The sequence below is a fragment of the Lonchura striata genome, chromosome 5 (assembly GCF_046129695.1).
Source record: "Lonchura striata isolate bLonStr1 chromosome 5, bLonStr1.mat, whole genome shotgun sequence".
Lineage (NCBI taxonomy): Eukaryota > Metazoa > Chordata > Aves > Passeriformes > Estrildidae > Lonchura > Lonchura striata.
The window spans coordinates 17,966,560-17,986,347 of record NC_134607.1 but is presented as its reverse complement, the minus strand read 5'-3'; the positions used below and the strand labels follow the sequence as shown (position 1 = coordinate 17,986,347).

Sequence of the window (19,788 nt, the reverse complement as noted above, 5' to 3'; positions counted from 1 at the left end):
ACACCACTAAAGGAATGCCTGACACATGCACAGTGCCAAGGGAAAGCTGTGATTCTGTCCTGAGACAGCTGTCTGTCACAACAAACACCACCTCCCTCCCTTGCTCTGGTCTTATTTCCAAATTAAATAGGAAGGGAATCACCTCACACCCCCTCAGAAAAAGGCTTGGTCTTGTTCAAATAGAAACATGGGTTGCCTGGGCTGGCTCCAACACTAAATCTAATAAACAGAAGAACAGAGCTGAAATAAACACAGGAGAAGTTGCTTATTTTCTAAATAAGACTAAATTTATTCATTACCCTAGTAAAAACAAAGTTTGGATTACAAGTGTCTGAACAGTATAAAAGTACAAAACAGGTTCCATAGATTTCTAATACATTAATACAAAGTGCATGACTACTCATTTTGCATTACTACTGGGAATGGAAGAGGTGGGAGGGAGTAGGGGAAGCAGTTGGTAGTTGAAATCTAGCAATAAATAAATAAATACAGAAGAGATGATCCGTATCAGAGCACATCCACACTGCAGCCTTCTTAGGTGTACAGAATTACTGATGCTGAAAACACAAATTAATGAAATAGGTGTCTGCAAACACAGCAAGGACTCTTGCTCAAGCCCTTATTAGATGTGATCAACCTAGTTATGCCTTTATACAATCAAGTATCCATTATATCTGTGGCTGGACTCAATGGGCTTAGATCTTTTCCAACCTGAATGATTCTATTTGGATGAGAATAAAAGCAAGGTAAAGCAGCTTTGTCCTCCCTTAAGAACTTCAGTGTTTAGGAAAAGCAAAATGAGTCCAAGGAAAGCTCTAAGCTGTAAGGCTGTGATAAGTCAAAGCCCTGTTTCCCCTGATTTTCTTTCTCTCCAGAGATTGGCTGACCCAACAGGAGGAAAAAAGAAAGAAAAAAAAAAAAGCTTTGAGGGTAGAGGCTCCTCTTAAAACCTGCATATCTTTCCCTATCTATATTTTCATCTGCTAAGTATTCCTGTTTCAGGAACCAAGACTACATGGAAATCCAGTCCTAAACCCTACCCACCACAGTATTATGCCAATGACTCTCACAAAAAAGGAAAGCTTAGAATCATAGAATCGCTGAGTAGAAGGGACCCATCAGGATCAACTCCAACTCCTGGCCCTACACCGGACACCTACAAGAATCACACCATGTAGTAATCCATTGTAGGATATCCCAAAAGAGTAATAGTAAAAAAAAAAATCCTCCCTCCCCCTAAAACCAGGAAAAAAAACAACCAAACAAAAAGCAGAATTCCCAACTCACACAAGTAAAACCTTCATAAAGGAAGGTGAAGCAACTGGGAGCTAAAACTGCAGCACAGTCTTCCCGGAAGCTGCTTCCACCCTAGAGGCAAAGCAGAGTTTGAAGGAGTGTCACAACGATTTGCACATGAGCTTGTCTGGGAATCTGTGCAGAAAGTATTATCTTTTGATCACATATGCAAACAGAGCTGCTGCCTTGATTCAGAACAGCACCATTCTTAGCAGAACTTTTCAGATTCAATATTCACAGAAGTGTTGATGTGGCAGTTGCTTAAACAAACAAACAAAACCCCCAGCAAAACCCAAACACAGAAAAGCACTGCAGAGGGAAGGGTTTCAAAACAGTTATTGTGAATTCAAACCCCAGACTGCAACCAGATTATAACCCTGGACCAGAGCCTAATTTGCTTAGCAAGGGGTTTGGTTCTTTGTCAGGTCCAAAAGCAGGAGGAGTCTTGTTTGTGGTCACATTTCAGCTGCACTGGGCCAACAGAGAGCAGTTACTCAGTTCTGGCTGCCATCTACACCTGACTTGGGCATCAGGATGTTTCTTGGTCCATCTCTCTAACCACCAGGGGTTACTACACCAAGCCCAGGCTGCCCACTGCTGGCTTAAAAAACAATAGTAACCTCCCATTTTGCTATGTTCAGTTCTTAGGTAAATCTTAATCCTTAGCCAGGTGGAGAGCTCTCCCACCCCCTTCTCAAGAGCACTTTTATGCTGGAGGGCTTCTCAGATAGCTACCACTTGAAGTAGAGATGTCTGCAGATTACCAGTCTGTGTCACATGGGAGGGATGAAATATTTCTCTTTGTTATGTCAGTAGTATAGGGTGAAATCGCCACACCTTTAAAAATATATATTTATATAACTAGAGAGGTGACTTATAACATTTCTATGTATTAGTTAATCTTACTGACTCATACATGTCTAAGAATGAAATATTTTCTTGGGAATTTAGGAAGTTTGCCAACCAACTTTTAAAGAAAAAAAAAAAAAAGCCTTACAACCACTGCTTCTTTCAGTACAGAAACATGAACTACATATACTTTAATATACAAACCCCATCCTCATATTCACTTGGGAAGTGAGTGTGGGGGAAAATTAGACAACCTTGCAGCAGCATTCAGCTTTGCCAAGTGTTCCATAGCATCTTAAATATTATGTACAGTCTTTCTGAAAGGATACAAACTGGCTTCAGAGTTTGTGGAAATCGTAGCAGTAAAACCCAAAACAGTTCTAGGGAATAGTCTTTTGGCAGCATAGCAGGTGTCCAAAGTGAATAGTCACTTTTCTAGTATTTTTCCAGAGTAAGAGGATCTGTATAACCTTCTGCAGCTATCCAAGGAAGTCACCACTCCTCTTGGGTGGAGATTGCTGGAGATTGGGGCCCTTCTTGTTCTGGCTTTTCAGTGGTAGACTTTTTATTGCTACAACAAGGTTTGAAAAGATGAGTGTCTATGAGGACTTCTCCAAAACGCCCTTTGTAAATAATTCCACAGCAGACCTTTTGCCTGGAAGAAATGGCAGGGAGACAGATACTTTGTTTAGAATACACAGAATTCACATGCAAAAAGTATGTCTGACCCTAGACACTACTTTATTGAGCCTCCAGCCCAGAGGACAGGGGCAGAAAGATTGATCACAAACAGAAAACAAATCCGTGTCTAAATCAGCAACAGGTCTTAGGGAAAAAAAAAAACAAAACAAAAAACAAAACAACAAATAAAAAGCAAAAAACCCCAAACATGTCTATACAAAAACCAAGTCTCCAACTTTGCTTCCCAGAGAAGTTTCAGACACAGCCATCTGGTCTGAACTAACCTTGGCTACAATGCACTTGCAAATATTATTTGAGAGGAGGCAGCAAAGTCACAACAATTTCAATTGAGCAATTAGCTAAACAAGGGATTACTGTGTCACAACATGCAATAAAAGATAATAAGCTCAGGTCACAGAAAACCTTGTGGTTTTCCTCCCACTCCAGGATCTTGTTTTTTAGGGTTTTTCTTTTTTTTTCCCAAATGACTACCATCACAGGTCAACCAAATCAAATGCTATGTTTTGCTGGCAAGCTGGGAGCACTCTTCTATGTAGCAACATACCATATCTACAGGGCATAGTTTTAAGAAGAGATAATGACAGACTGCTACTGCCAAAACCAGCAAAAGTATTTTCCAGCAACTGTTTTAGTGTTTAGGGAACTGAAGGTAGACAGGGGAAAATGTCTCTTTCCATGCATGAACAGACAGATGTTGTATGCCCTGTTACTTAAATGGTAACAAATCAGGATGAGGAGGCAGAATCAAACAGTATATATGCAAGGTGAGCTTGCTGCCTGCACAGAGGGCATGTTCTGCTGCTTTTTACCTTTTCCAGTATGTGAGATCTAGGAAGGAGAACACTGGTGTTCTGCTGGCCCCAGCGCTCAGCTCTGTGTCAGAGCCATCGTCCGACTGGTTACTGTAGCAGGGCGACTGAGCTGGGGAGGCACTTGAAGTTGTGCTGTGGGCATCAGAATCTGCAGGGCAAAGAAGAAATGCAAAGATCAGGACATGCATCCAACGACTTACCCTCCTGGGCATCAGAATCTGCAGGGCAAAGAAGAAATGCAAAGATCAGGACATGCATCCAACGACTTACCCTCCTCCTGACTTGTGGATTGGGAGCAGAGGCGAGATGCGTTTTAATTAACAAGAAAAACCTATCAATGATAACCCATTTATTTTGCCTGCTCTTGCCCATTTCAATATAGAGTGTCAGGATTTGTGAAACAGCCCTCAGAAGTGGAGACAGTCCTTTTACACGAGGGATTGGAAAGAGGTTCAGGATCAGGATTCAGCTTCTGGCTCTCAAACATAGCCTACACAGGCCACACTCTGAAATCACTAGGAGATCCCTCAAGACAGTGAAGATCTGTGTTCCAGTCTTTCTCATTCTTTCAGGTAAAGTGCTGCAAAGCTCTTCCCAATAGTGCATTATATATATATATATTCTCATTATGTGATAGGTAGTACTGAGCTTTTGCTGGATCAAGACCAGGAGCTACAGGCCCAGTGCAGACACACCTTAACAGTGTCTTGCTCTCCTACCTTTCAGCTGCCATCTCTGGCAGCTAATGACACAATAAATTAACTGCAGTGCCTTAAATGAGGACATAAAAGCTCATTGGGTCAGGGCCTTTACTGATTATTTGGAGACTTCTCCTTCTGACTAGGTAGGATAATTGAAAGAGAGAGAGAGATACCCAAGTCAGCAATAGTAAAGAAGCTGGAATGTTTGCTTTAGAAGAAAAGCCTTAAGTATTGACACACATTTAGAACATAACTGGCAGATGGTTTTGTTGGAAAGCTATGAATCCAAATCTGCTTGGAGAGTCCATGTGCTACTGGAAAGAAATCACTGAGACTGGCAGAGGAAGGTATAAGGAAACATGGTAGGAATTTAAGCAGGGGAGGGGGGGGTTTGTGTGAATCTATGTTAAAAAGTATGTACTTTTTTGGGAAAAGAGAACTTAAAATGGCTATAGCACATTACTGAACGCAGGGAGAAGCCTCTTCCATCTTCAGTTTCAATGAGATCTTTGCCCAAGATGTTCTTTCTAGGGTTATGTCATTTAAGTGTGGAACATAAGCTACAACTGCCTGCACTTTCCAGCCAGACTCCTTGTGCCCCCTTGCCACTTCTCCACCTCTGTCTTGCAGCCCACCTTGCACACAAGCTCCTCCTTCTCATTCCACACCCTCCCAAAACTCTCAGAGGACAAGAGGCTGTAAAAACAGGGAGAGTCCAAACGTGGGAGTGTGCACAACCAAATCTAGAGGGTGATTCAGCTTGGCCAGTTAACAGTGGGCTGTGTTAGGGGAGGCTGAAGTTTATGGCTGAAATCTCTTTGGATCCACTTACTGTGCCGCTTGAATTCCTTTTGCAGTTTGCTGATTTGATTGCTCTTTATTCTGCTTCCAGAGAGAGTTTTCATTTTCTTTGGTTTCAATGTTGTTTTAAGGCTGGGTCCAGCCCTGGCATCTACCACCTAGTACAGAGAAAATTCAGGTTTAAATACTTGTGCATCATGCCCAGGGATTGCCCCAGTCAAGACACAGTAAGTGATTTGGCAGAAGGTGTTCAAAATCTCCTTAAGTTAATCCAAGGCAGTTCTGTGTACAGACACTCTTATGTTTCATTTAAATCTGGCTAAATCTCAGCCTCTGCAAGAGGCTGAGTCTGCAGGAAAACGCAGCAAACTACTTTAAAAAGCACATTTGGTTCAACTTTTGCCAACTTCCCATTTTTAAATCATTCAGTTTAGAACCAAATATTTTTTAAGCTAATAGAGGTTCAGTTAAGATTGTCTGCCAAGCATTTGCCCTGTATTTTTTTTAGTCATAAATTTAACTTTTGAGGAAAGCTAGTGGTAGTAATAACTATAGTTATGGCACCCATTACTATCAAGGCATCCTGGATAAAGATTATTATATACACAAGAAATCATGATCATCCTTCCAGCCTTAGGCCTGAATTGAATTAGACATATCAAAACAGAATATATGAGTGAAAATAGCTGCAAGATTATTAGTCATTGTAATTATCTGATTAAATGAGATTGATTAATGTGTTGCGTGAGCAAGTCACTTTGCCTGGTAAAGAAAAAAAAAAAAACAAAAAGAACCGTTTTTGAATAAAGGCCAAACTTGAAATGTTTTTTGGTTTTGTGTTTTTTTGCATACTATAAGAAACTTTTGGATAAAGTTAGGAGCTTCTGAAAACAAGGAATTACAAGGTAAGTCAGTCTGTGACTGCATCTCAGGCTTGCATAATCACCATTTGCACATAAGCAGGTAGGAGCCACACAGCAGTAAACACTCCAGGAAGGATTTAGAGATGCTGAGGGTGGGAAGGGAGAGTGTGGGTGAAAGAGCAAACCCCAAACCCCTGCCAGCACCTCCCCTCTCCAGAAAGAGAAGTTTTGGGGCGGAAGAGAAATAAATTACTAACATGATTCCAGTTTTTTTTTGACCCTGCTGGTAATTTTTTCCATCTTTTCACCAAAAGCACACAGGCATTGCAAATATCTCCTGAGCGAGCTTCATGGAGCCTGGTAAAAACAAAAGCAAAGATCACTAAACAACAGTTAATAAAAGCACACCCCCACTTGGTAACAGCAAGAAGTAAATAAAAACTGATGAATAAGAAGGGTTTTGAAACACTCTTTTTCTGACATTACAGGTCACCTGGGATGCTCAAACAGTGCCATTTAAAGACCAGGTCTCACTTTCAGAAAGCATCTTCCACACAGAAATAAAAAGGTGTCACAATTCTGCCTCCCAGAGGGGCACTGAAAACAACAGTCCCATCACCTGCAGGTTTTGGAATCTTTTCCCCCAAAACCAAGACACAATTGCAGTGGATTGCTTACTTTGGAGCAGGAGGAATAATCATGTTATTCAAACATACACTTGGGAACAAACATCAAAAGCTTACTCATGTCTTAACTTTCCCACAGAGCTTCAAGGATTAGTAACAAACATCACCTAACACACTCCCACACAAGCACAGGATAAGGTTTCAGGAACAGCAGTCACTGGAATGACAGCAATACTTGCTCCCTCTAACAAGCTTTCCTCAGGAATCATCTCTACTGCTAATCCATGCTAAAAGAAATATAGCAGGGAAGCACGGTAGAATTTTTCAGCTAATTAAATAGGAAAACTTTGGATCATTTATAGCTGAATGAGGCAGGCTCAGAAAACCATTATTTGCCCAGTGTTTAGTCTGCATTTTTACCTTGGCAAACATATTTGAGATAGCACAACAACAGTGGTCCTGGTAAACTGCAAATTGCTTTACTGCAGTCAAAAAAAACAACCACCAAAAAAAAGAAAAACAATGGATCTGCACACAGTACACAGTCTTTGACTGCCAAGGACAGTAGTGAAGAAATATGATAAGGAAAACTGCCAGCACCAGACTTGTGTACCAAAATCCAAGGTAAATACAAAGCACTCTGAAGTTCAATGCATGAAAAGAGTGCTTCTAGAAAAAGTGGGGAAAATTTGTGAATTTTCTACAAAATTGCAAACTCTTCAAAAGTATTAAAAAAAATTCAAAGATCACAGTAAGTGGTACAAGAATAGATTTACTAATGCTTTCAAGAAACATTTCCTAACTGGAAAGCTAATCATCTTCCAAGATAATGGTTTTCCAATGAGAAGTTTTAATAACACATTGCTGTGTCCTATTAGACAAAAGACACCAATATTTGTAACAAGGTACTCTACAGAAACCCTGCTGAAACTACTGAATATTTGCTCATCAAGTCTTATCTAACATTCTTGAATCTTCAGAGCCACAGAAAGCTCCCATGGATCTGCAGAGTTCTTTGTTATGTAGCTGTTTACACCTCTATGGAACCAGCAGAAAATGCACTGAGAGAAGTCTAAAATCCTTGCACATGCTGGGAGGTGGGAGAGGCACGAGCCTGATCCTTTGGTGTTATGAATTACCAGCTCTCCCTTGGCAGTGACAATCAAATTGAAAATCAAATGGTATCATACACAGCAGCAGAGGATCCAGCCCCTCCTGGTCTGCCCAAGAAAGCTGTGAGGAAGCCAAAGGCAGCCTTCCTCCACCACTCCCCTCTGCTAACTTAATCTTTCAGGCTTTCAGAGCAAGGAGGACAGTACAGCAGGTTTTCAGCTTGGAGATCAATGCCAAAAATGCTGACTAAGGTGGGAATCTTACCCAAAACAATTCTGGAAATCCTTTTCATAACGTTTGCTGTCAGTGAAACGAGAACTGGAAGACTTAGCTCTGCAAATACAGCAGCCCTCTATACTCCGGTACATCTTCGGTTTGTGAAAGCCAAACATCTTTTCCTCCCAGCTGTACCCTGTGCAAACAAACAGAAACTGGTGTTAATTATCACTGTTAGATAATGAAAGGAAAAAAACTGCTAGATTAGGGCATAGTTTTTTTATCCCACGTTGCCTCAGAAGAACAGATGCACCTAGAATACAGTAGTTAAAGAAATTCTATAATTAACAGCTGAAATATTAAGCAATACCCAGCAGGACCCATAACAAGCTCATTTACTGCACAAATCTACTCCAAGGGCACATCTACAGGCAGCACAACCCAGATGTGCGAATGAAGCCAACCTGGCCACTGAAAGCATTGTGCATGTGGCAGAACAGGCTGCAGAATAGGCTGTGTGAACCTGCCCAAGCCCATGGACAAGGAGCTGGCAGCTGAACTCTGGGTCACTGAACTACTTCATCACCAACCAGGGGTGCTGGTTGGAAACACCCCTGGCAAACTCTGCTGAGAGTGAGTAGGAGTCATTTGAAATGAACTGCAGTCATACCCCCGGGGCTGTAGGGCAGACATACCTGAAAAGCTGCTCTAAAAACAGCAGGGTGGAGTCCCACCCAGCCTTCAATGGCCCTGTCTGCACTGCAGGACCCGGGAGCACTTCTCTGTTCTCAGGGCCTGGGTGAGCATCCCAGCTCCATGTCAGCACATGCTCTGTTCTCAGCCTCCTGCCGTCCCCACCCTGCTTTCCATGGGAAGGAAACCCAGCTAGGAAAGAAAGGGCCAGGGAGCAGGACCCTGGGGCACATCTCAGCATGTGCCTACCACACATGCCCTGCCAACAAGGATGGAACTCCAGTTACAGGGAAGTTGTTGCTTTGTAATCACCAGCTCTGCAAACCTGGCTCAAGCCCAGGAAGCCAAGAATGCCCTCCTGCTCTCAGGGATCCTATTCTTTTCAGTACACCAAGGCTGGGATTTGCCATCAGAGCAGGTATCATACAGTGGAGCCATCTTCCAGGCAGAAACTTCTCAAGTTAGTCACTGCAGTCACCATGACAGAGACCCTTCAACACATGCTGACCCCCCACCAAGCCAGTTCTCTCCTAAGTTGGTTATTCCCCAGTGCAGACCCCTGTCAGGCACAGCATAAGACGCTGTCAGAGCAAACAGGGTTCCCACAGCGCTTCAAAACCCAAACCAACACCTGAGCAAAGCTGCTGCTCTCCTGGCACTGGGCCTGGACACACAGCAAGTCCTCACAGGCCACACAGGCTCTGTCTCATAACGCAGGCAGGGACTGTTCCAAGATGTTCTCTTTTGAATAGACCCTGGTGCAAGGTTTGCCTCCACCACCTGCTGCAAGGAGCGAGCAGCCACCTCTGCTGCTCACCACGCACCAAGGGCTCAGAGAGGGGACAGGCTGCAGGAAGCCCCAGGAGAATAGGTTCCCACTGCTTTAAAAAAATTTAACCCTCCAGTGGTACAGAGAAAAATAATCTGAAGTCTTCTGTCTACACTGCCAGGACTTGCCACATCATTATGGCAATAAAATATTTTGAAAAGCAGGTTCAGGTGAGGTCAGAAACACGCTTCCACAAAATGACCATACCCAGCATCACACTCACCCATCTGACGGGGAATGGTGTGCAACAGGAAAAGATCCCGTGCACTTCTGCAGGACCACAGCAAAAGCTAGGGGACCACCCAGCCCATGTACAGTCCTACACAGAGGTGAAAATACATCCCTCCACCCCAGAAGGAATATCAAGAGTACAGGAGCACAGCAAAATAAACATGCAATTTCCCACACTCCAGAGAACAAAAGTAAAAATCTTATCCAATATTGTTGGCTAATACTCAGACACAAAATCAATCAAGGAACCCATTTCCAGCTGAAAGTGTACATGCTTGCTTGCATTTCAGTCTAGCATATATGAGACCACCTGGGGCTCATTGAGGTTGTGGCTCTTTGCAATTACTACTGCACCAACATTTAGGAAGACTCAACTCTCCATAAAACTTGCCTTGACTTGTAGAGCCTGTTGATGGTAAGGGACTTGCTCAAGCTGAACGCCAAGGAGATCCTCCAGGCCTAGGAGAGAGATGGAGAGGATAAGTCCTTCCTTCCCTCCTGTCCCAGGTCACGCTGTCTTCCACAGGCTTAAGTGCTGAATTACTTTCTTCAGCACAATTACTTACTGCAGCACAAGGAGCTCACCTAGGGCAACATTCTCCCAAGGTTAACTTGTGCAAATATCCAGCAAAGTCACCCCAAATAGTGTCAGGCTTTTTAGGAGATTCACTGCTCCCTGTATTAGTACAGCATTGGCCTGAAGGCAGGGGTAGATGCAGTAAGTAAAAGAAGGTATCTAAGTAGTGACCTGCTGAATGGACTCATGGAGGGATGGTTAAGTCTCAGAACTACTCCAGCCTCTGCTGGACGTGTAGCAAATTAATGCACAGCCAAATCAGGTAAATATTCCTGGCTTGTCAAGAAAATAACAGAGTATCTAGGCAAATGCTTTGAGTATTTTGTTTCTTAGCACCTTCTTCAGGAGATACTCTTGAGGACATTGCTCAGCAAGCCTCTGGAGATCCAACAACGTGCTCACCTGGGAATTTTCAACTTCCAAACAGCAATTTTAGAAGTTGTTTGACTACTCCAATGTTAAATCTGTGGTCTGGTACTTTTCTTTAGAAAGTCAAAGACTAATCGCAGACACAAAGTCCACTTGTGCTGCCAAACTCAAGCAGCAAGAAAATCTTGACTGCTATGTGGCAAGAAACAACTACCAACAATGCAGTTTTCTTTCTAACCAAGTTTCTTCCATGAATCCAGACAGTGATAAAGTGATCTCTGTGATAAGGTGTCTCTGTATAAATACCACCGCAGAATAAGATGCACGTTTTATAATCAATGTTCTGGCAAAGACTGGAAAACACATATATTCTGAAAATATTTTGGCTTGCATCATTGCTGCCATTTTCACAGGAGCAGCCTTTCAACACCATCCTTCAATAGAAGGGAAACTAGTGCCATCTGTTTCCCACTTGATGAATGGTCAGCAATGGTATTGCCACACATAATGCCTGAATGGGGAAGAGCTAGTAGCAAAACCACAAGTTAAACAGATTTCTCTGACAACTGCATCCAAGTGCAGTTATAAATGGAAGGCGTCAGTCCAGTTACACATTTAATCCTAAACAGTTGCCATTTAATCATTATACACTAAATATTCTGTCAGCTGGAGAGCTTAATAGCAAATATGGACATAGAAGTAAATATGACTGTGTCCTTTAAAAGGTTTAATTTGAAAGCTTTGCAATTTAGATCTTGAATTAGAACCAGGGATTTAAGATGCCAGCTGCCCTAACACCTGAATCTTAGCTGTGGAACTTTAACCACGTGAAATTTGGGATAGATAAAAAAGATGGCAAATCAAAGTAACTTGCCTAGAAGTAAAAAGCATTACACAACATAATTCTGCCAAATCTAAGCATGTTATTAATGCTATTTAACGTTGTTATTATTTGCCAATTTAAGCATGTTATTAAAATATATCAGCAGCTGCACAGAAGTGAGAAAGACAGATCTCCAAAAAAGAATCAGAAATCTTAACAGTGTGTTATCTGTCATTCTGCAGAATTTAAGATTTATCTGCAGTAGTGGGAAAGCAGTATTCCCCCAGGCCAGGGAAAGAGTGATCCTCTTCCCTCCCTGGTCTCCCTCTCCACAGCTCCTCCCTGCAGAAGTTGCTATTCATTCAAGTTCTGCTTTATACAACTGCTTTAGCAACCTGAATGGACTCAGAAAAGTCTCCAGGAAAGTGCTCTCTCCATTCTTCTGCCCTCTCACTTTTGAAAAAGCAGCATCAAAAATAGAAACTTGTCTTGCAAAAGAGAACAGTAAAGTCAGAAAGAGAAAAGTAGTGGGAAATCTAAAAAATCCCCACACCCTGCTTATTACCTTAGTGAAAGGCTGGTACAAAGACGCATGTGTGTGAAAATAGTTTCATGTTTTTGTTACCTGTCAGGACTAGAATTTAGTGTTTAGTTTTCTTTGCAAAATTTAATTTGATGATACAAATTAAAAGGAGGCATTGCTTCAGATGCTCATTAAGTTTTCAAGTCAGGGGAGAACTTCTGAACTCCTTTAGATCTTAAAGTAAGCTGAGCCACTTTCATTTGCTTTTCCAGATTCCTTCTGCATTCTTTCTGATCACCCAAGAAGAATGAAAACCTTTTATAATAGCAAGGACAGAATTCCTAGAAGACAGGCATGTCTCCCTTTGTAACACAATTACCAGGCCAGTGGGAATGAACACGCTCACCTGCTTCTTGCAAAGCTGAAACAGAAACATTCCCTGGAGTTATGGGAGAGCAGAGGCATACCAGTCCAAATACTTAGTATCCTCCTCTCTCCCCATCTCCCCTCTCTGGCCTGCAATCATTCCCCCTTTGCACAATCCAGAACTGCCAGTACCTTTGTCAGAGAGGAGAACAACGATTTGATTTCCCTTTCTGTGTACACAACAGCCTTGGCACAGCCTCCCTGAAGCTGGGCTAAAGAAAAGTACCATCATCTACCCTACATATGTTGATGCAGCCGGTTCCTGTCAGTAAAAATCTCACAATTGTCATCCCTACATTATTTCACTGGAATAAGAAACATAGCCAAAATTACACTTTTTTTTTTTTCTTCTTTTAGAGGGAACTAAACAGATGCCTTAATATAGAATGTACATAGGTACTCTGGCTTTTGCATCTGCAAGAGCATACACCCGGGCACATGCACATACATGAAAAATGCTTCCAGAGCTGTGTACGGCGCCAGAAGCAGAGTTGCTCATCTCACAATAAATTCTTGAGCCTGTCCCTCTGCTGAAATAAACTGCAGTACCTCTATTGCAAATCAGCTGTAAGACAGAGAATAGTACATCAACAGAGGAACTGATCTGTATCAGAGAAGCAACATAAACATACCTCCCCGGAGTTCACAGGCTGCTGCAAAAAAACGCTTGGAAGAAAAGTTAAGATTGAATCCCTCAAAAAAAAAAAAAAAAATTTCTTACTGTCATCTCTCCCTATAGTTTAAAACAGAGATACTAATAACCAGCAATCAATAACCTTGGAATTGTACATTCTGTACAGTGTATTCTATATCCTCAGATTTTCCTTCCACTTTCCTTCCTCTCTCCACCCAAAACAACATTACTTGTAGGAAAGCTGTATTTACCAGGAACATCTGAATGCCACAGCACACAGTGGAGTTGTCACTTGATGAGTTCAGCAAAACCAGAGAAGGTCAAAACCACATCTTCAGGAATCTTTCCTCTTTTGCTGGTAGATATCCATAGCTACTGTTGTGTGCTCAGTGCTGGAGTGAAATCTCAGCACAGCCAATGCACCTTAGCAGCAACTACTAAGCTTGTATCAAAAATCAAATCAGACATTTCTTCCCCATGTTTGAGTCTCCATGGCATCCTGAGTCATAAACTGTTCCTGGTTCCATTTTAAGAAGCAGTCAAGTCATAAAGAAGCCTACTCACCTGTTGGATCTTCCCTGGGAAGGAAGTTCGTAACTCATTCAAGCTAGAGAACTGAAAGGCTAAGCCACGTGGGTGTTCCTCTGAACTGCCATGTGGTTAGTGCTCCAGAAGGGATAGGCCAAAGCATGAAAACAATAACCAGCAAGATTTGCATAAGGAGAAAAAATAAATCCAAACCTGTCCCACCTGCAGACATTCCATCTTGAAAGATGACTTCCCCCTAGCTGAAACTCTTATTGCATAACTAACAGCATGTTCAGCCTGAGTAGGAGCCCAGCAAGGAAAACTGGGATGTTCTCAAACATATGCTGGAGTTGAGTCTGTGATGCTTATCTGAGTGCAGTCACCACAGCTGTTATGATGCTGTCTGCGAGCACCTGATACTGAAAAAACATCACAGCCACTTCAGATCATGAGACACCGAACAGTTTTGGTTTGTGTTTTTTGACTAGGTTATTTTATGCTGTTTTTAAAGAGGACAACATACCTGGATGGGGACTTGAAACAGAAGGAGAAGTAATTATTCGGCAGAACAGCTGAAGTAACTTCATTAAAAAGGATACTTTTCCATGTCCTTAAGCAGTATTACTGGTCGTTTCACTTGGACTTTGGACTGAGCACATTCTACAGAAACGCAAAGGGCTTGAGTTGTGAAATGGAGCCCTGCCTGGGCAATTTTCAAGTCCCAGCTCACTGGCTTCTTGAGTTAAAAAGCAAGCACTACAGAGGGTGCAAGAATGAAGCTGATTGTCATGTAGGACCCTGTGGATGTCGTTCATGTCATTATGAGAGGTACAAGAAATGAGGTGTTAAGAATCAATGCAAAGCAGAGTTAGCTAACACAGAAAGAGCTGTTTGGCATGAGTGAGACAACAAACTGTCACAGTTTTAACTTTATTTTTAGCCTCTGTGAATTTATCAGCTTTCTTAACATCTTCTACAAAGAAGCCACTGATACTTTCTTCTGAAAGGAAGACTGAATACAACGGCAATTAGCTTCTTTTAGAGAATGAAGTGAGAAGGAATTTTTCCCAGAGGCTCTGGCACTCAATCCCACTTACTTTCAGTGGAAGCTGGATGTTGCATGCCTATGGGTGTGTTTGAAAATCCCGACTTGTTACTTGCTGCTTTTCTACCAGGTAGCACAGATCTCAAGAAACCTAGAGCTCACCTGTGTACCAAAGCATTGACTGTCCACTGGTATCAGGAGAAAGGTTTCCAGTTCACTGTCTGTCCCTATGGTGCCAAGTTTGTGCAATCTTTAATTTTAAAAAGCTGTCAACTACACAGCGGATCTGTCTGCCTGCGGGCTGGTGAGAAGGGGGTGCACACACCCTGCACACGGCTGCCAGGAGCAGCCTCAGCTTTGGAAGCAAGCACACAGCAGTAAAGGAGCTGGTGGAGGAGCCATCACCCTTACCGACTGCCTTATCCAAAGAGCGAAACACTTGTGTGCACGGCTGTCAGCCTGCTACCTTCCTAAGCGCCAAATTAAAACTCCAAGTAAAAAACAGCATCGCACTGCTGTTGCACTTGTGGGCTCAGTGCAGGACGCTGGCCCTGCTGCCGCTCCCCAGCCACGAGGGGACGGTGGCACGGCCCGGCCTCCAGCCCAGACACGTGTTCAGGGCACGGCAGCGGGCAGCATCCTGCATCAGCAGCCTGCAGCGGCTGCCGGCACAGCCACGGCGCCGGGAGGCAGCTCCCAAGATTTTTGCAATTGTAATGTTAATTGAATAATGTAGGTCCGAAGGACGGGCCATCAGTCAGGGGAAAAGGCTCTTTGTAGGATGAACCGAGGCCGTTCCCGCCAGGAAAGCATCGCTGGGGGTGGGGGGGCTCCGGGGCAGGAGGGATTCAGCCCTGTTCGCTGCGTACGGGGACAGCCCGAGTAAACAACAGGTTTGGCAGGTCCCTTTAAATCCCTTCAGCTACACACACCAGGACACAGGGGTAGGAGAGGAGACGGCAACTTTTACCTCACCAAAGTGAGAGCGCAACGGGGAGCGCTTTCATGGCTCAAGACTGCGACATTAAAACAAAACAAAAACCCGCCAAACCCTAAATAACAACGGTAAAAAACGCTTAAAAAGACAGAGCTCGGTCGCGCCGCTCCCGCAGGGCACCTCGTGGCTCCGGGCACGGCCCCGCTCCCCCGTTAGCGCCGGCGGCTGGAGCGGCGGCCGGGGCCGGGAACAAAGACCCCCCGGGGCACACGACCTACTTTCACGGGCGGCCCCGCCGGTCAGGTGGAGCCGCGGGAGCGCACACGCGGGTGGCCGCAGCACCCCCCCCGCGTGGGGCTGCCAAGCGCTCAAGTCGCCGAAAGACGAGTGAAATCAAAAATAAATTAGAAGAGCTCAGGAAGGGGAAGGCGGCGATCCAGGGAGGAAAGCCCCGAGCGCGGAGGTGGGCGCTGCGAGGCGGCCCCCGCGCTGCAAACGCCGCCCCACCACGCGGTCGCGGAGCAGCCGCCCCATCCGGCGCGGGGGGAGCGGCGAGAAGCGGGGATGGAGCCGCGGCCGCACCGCCGAGCACCCGGACCCCCGTTCCGGCGCAGCGACGACCGTGCCCCGCCGCCCCCCGCCCTTCCCCGCCCGCCCCGCGCCGGTTCCTCATGGCTCGGCCCTGACGTAATTCAAACATGGCAACAGTTTCACTTCAAAGGGCCGTCGCAGACCTCCCGGCAACGCGGGCACGCCGCGACGGGGGCGACGCGGACCCCCAGACCCGGGGGCAGCCCCGGGGCGGCCGCCCGGGCCTGCCCGCCCGCCGGCCGCAGAGCCGTGCGCGCAGCGCGGTTCCGTGCGGAGCGCGCCTGCATCCAAAGTTTCCCCGCCCCTCCAAACTCCTCCAAAATCGGCAGGCAGCCCCTAAAAAACACCGTCCCGCGCACGACAAGTGTTACCCCAGCGACACCCGCCAGCCCGGAGCCGAGCCCCCGCCGGGCGCGGAGGAGCGCTTTCCCCCGGCGCGCCGGGGAGCCGCGCCGCCCGCAGCACATGCGAGCCCTTTGTTTTCCCTGCAGCCGGGCGCTGCCTACGTGCCGCGCCGGGGGCACGCCGCCCGCCCCGCCGCCCGGCGCTGCGCAGCCCCCGGAGCCCCGAGTTAGAACTTGTTGGCGCCAGGCGCGGGCACACGCCGGCAGGAACGGGAGCCGCTTGCGCTGGCACCGAGCTACGGAGCGGCAGGACGCCATCGTCGCCGCTCCGTCCCCACGCCAGCAACGCCGCGCACCGGGCCGGGGGCAGGACGGGGAAGGCCCCACACCGCGACCGGTGCGACCGACAACACGTGTCCCGCCAGCCCACGGCCGCGCGTTTTGCTCCTCTGCAGCGTGCACGGACTCGGACTCCCGCGCAATTACTAATGATAACTGGAAACAATAAGAACTGCCCCACTCTCCCCACGTGAAACACGGGGAGAGAGGGATGGCGGGCACCAGCGTGTCCTCCTCTCCTCCGCCACGCCGCTGGCACCAACTCATGAGCGAGCGCTACAGGTGTGCGCTGCGGGGCGCGCCGGGGCCGCACCTGCGGCACCCGCTCCGCACCGGCGGGGCCACGCCACCCGCGTGGCGGGCCGGGGTAGCCACGGCCCGGGAAAGTTGCCCTGCAGCCCCCGTCATCGCCAAGCAGCCCGGTTTTCCAAACCCGCTCCGCACCTTGGGACTGCTTTCGGAGTTAAATTATGGGGATCTGGCTACTCTTTCCTCCTAAAGACTTGGAGATCTAATTGTACTTTGGGATTGGGGGGGATTGGGGGGGGGGGGGGGGGGGCGAAATCAGAGTTCTAGGGATGGGTCCGCAACAATGCGGGAGGCGCTCCTCTCCGCTCGCGCATCCTTTAAAACTCTACTAATCGAAGAAAAAAAACGGGCGAAACACCGCTCACAGAAGCCACACGCATGTCAAAGTGTTTCAAGGCGGCAAAGTCTTTTTGCCGCTGCAAAACTGGGAACAAGCTCCGAGGAGTGACTCGGAATGAACAGAAACCACCAGCTCGCGGAAAAAAAATAAATCCCAGCACCAAAAGAAGAATAATTAAATAAAAGGAAACCCACCACAAGCAAACAAAACAAGGGAAAAATAATAAAGACGCCCCGAAGAACGCGAAACAAGCAGCCACGAAACTCAGTTTGAGCCCGCCGCTCCCTCCCGCCCGGGAGAAAGGGAAGCATCACTCACCGCCGCGCTGCGCCCACCGACACCCGTGCGGTGCGCGGCGCTCCCGCCGCTGCGCGCGCTCCCCGTCTCCCCGCGCTCTGCCGCCGCGCGAGCCCGCGGGCCCGCGCCCCGCCCCACTCCCGCCCCTCGGCCGCTCTGCGCAGGCGCCGTTCCCACGGCTCCGTTCTCATCAATCGAGCCCCGCCGGCCGCGCGCGCCCCGTTGTCCTTTTAAGGCAGAAAGGGCCGCGCGGGAAGCGCGCGCGGGGGCGGCGCCCGCCCTGGCGGCGGAGGTGACTTCACGCGCGCGGCGCGCGCCCCCGCCCCGCACCTGCCTCGTGCCGCCCCGCCCGGCGCCGGAACGGCCCCCGCGGGACCGCCCCGCAAACACAGCCCCAACATCACCGCAACACGGCCCCAACATCACCGCAACACAGCCCAGCCCCGCAAACACAGCCCCAACATCACCGCAACACAGCCCAGCCCCGCAAACACAGCCCCAACATCACCGCAACACAGCCCAGCCCCGCAAACACAGCCCAGCCCCGCAAACACAGCCCCAACATCACCGCAACACAGCCCAGCCCCGCAAACACAGCCCCAACATCACCGCAACACAGCCCCAACATCACCGCAACACAGCCCAGCCCCGCAAACACAGCCCCAACATCACTGCAACACAGCCCAACCCTGCAAACACAGCCCCAACATCACCGCAACACAGCCCAAACATCACTGCAAACACAGCCCCAACATCACCGCAAACACAGCCCAAACATCACCGCAACACAGCCCAGCCCCGCAAACACAGCCCAAACATCACTGCAACACAGCCCAACCCTGCAAACACAGCCCCAACATCACCGCAACACAGCCCAGCCCCGCAAACACAGCCCCAACATCACAGCAACACAGCCCAGACCCGCAAACACAGCCCCAACATCACAGCAACACAGCCCAAACATCACCGCAACACAGCCCAGCCCCGCAAACACAGCCCCAAACATCACTGCAAACTCAGAGCACCGCCCCGTAAACACTGTCCCAAAACATCACCACAAACACAGCCCCAAACATCACCGCAAGCACAGCCACGAAAATCACCACAAACATAGCCCAGCCCCGCAAACACAGCCCCGAACATCGCCGCAAACACAGCCCCGCAACACGACCCTGCCACCCCCGGTGACACGCCGGTGACACGCCGGTGACACGCCGCCCCTCCCAGCGCGGCGCGTCCCATCCCCACCGCACCTAGCGGTGTTTGTGGCCATCGCTGCCTCTCCGCACCGAACCTCGCGGGGGGCGCGTCGCAGGGAACACGGAAAGAGTTTTTTTCCCGCTCCGGGTTAATTTTAACGTTCGTTTTCTAAAGTGCTTTAAAAGTCATCAGTGGCTTATGTAATTTTTCCTGCAGCGTCACAATGAGTGAATTAAAAAGTTGCGTCATCTCAGCCTTTGGGTTCAGGGTCTTTTGTGCAATTTTGGAAGAGCTGCTTCACGAGGCGGCTGGCAGGTTATGTTGAAATAGATTTTCTTTGAGAACTGTGTCAGACGAATTAGCATGTGATATACAAGGTAACACCTAAGGAGTTATGACTTAGCACCATTACAGCCCGTGACTGCAATAAAGCTGCGAGCTACTCCCTCCCAGGCTGCCACTCAAACCGAGCCCAAATAAGGATTCCCTTCTTTTGAACTACTTAAAAGTTTAAAAGTTCCCACAGAATCAACTGCAGTTCAGGCACCACATGCAGGTGTTGTTGAATACTCTAAAACACTGAAATAATGCCAATGAATATTTCTATAACAATTTTTTTTTCATTACAGTGACCGTTTCAGACTAATCCTGATTTAACAACTCACCAAGAACTTTTGCTGAAATTATCCTTTTGCTTCCAACAACTAGACTAGCTAAGCTCTGGGAATTTTCAGAGTTGGACAAGATACTTTTCCTTACCTTTGTCTGAGGATC

General features: G+C 47.1%; 1 protein-coding gene across 1 annotated transcript; it reads right to left on the bottom strand.

Moving 5' to 3' along the window:
* Window positions 1-265: 265 nt before the first annotated feature.
* On the bottom strand, window positions 266-17,905 carry SINHCAF (SIN3-HDAC complex associated factor). The gene is made up of 6 exons (XM_021539985.3): window positions 17,836-17,905; window positions 8,028-8,175; window positions 6,282-6,381; window positions 5,193-5,319; window positions 3,657-3,807; window positions 266-2,800 (listed from the first exon to the last, which is right to left on the bottom strand). The coding sequence occupies exons 2-6, from the start codon at window positions 8,153-8,155 to the stop codon at window positions 2,638-2,640; spliced, it is 669 nt and encodes a 222-aa protein (XP_021395660.1). The 5' UTR covers window positions 8,156-8,175; window positions 17,836-17,905; the 3' UTR covers window positions 266-2,637.
* Window positions 17,906-19,788: the final 1,883 nt, after the last annotated feature.

What these genes read in the sequence shown, in the direction of transcription:
- SINHCAF (XM_021539985.3), bottom strand. Translation starts at nt 8,155, where the DNA reads ATGTTTGGCTTTCACAAACCGAAGATGTACCGGAGTATAGAGGGCTGC. An exon ending in GATTTCCAGAATTGTTTTGG is followed by an intron (nt 6,382 to 8,027) that starts GTAAGATTCCCA and finishes TGTTTTTACCAG; the next exon opens with GCTCCATGAAGCTCGCTCAG. An exon ending in GATCTCACATACTGGAAAAG is followed by an intron (nt 2,801 to 3,656) that starts GTAAAAAGCAGC and finishes CATTTCTTCCAG; the next exon opens with GCAAAAGGTCTGCTGTGGAA.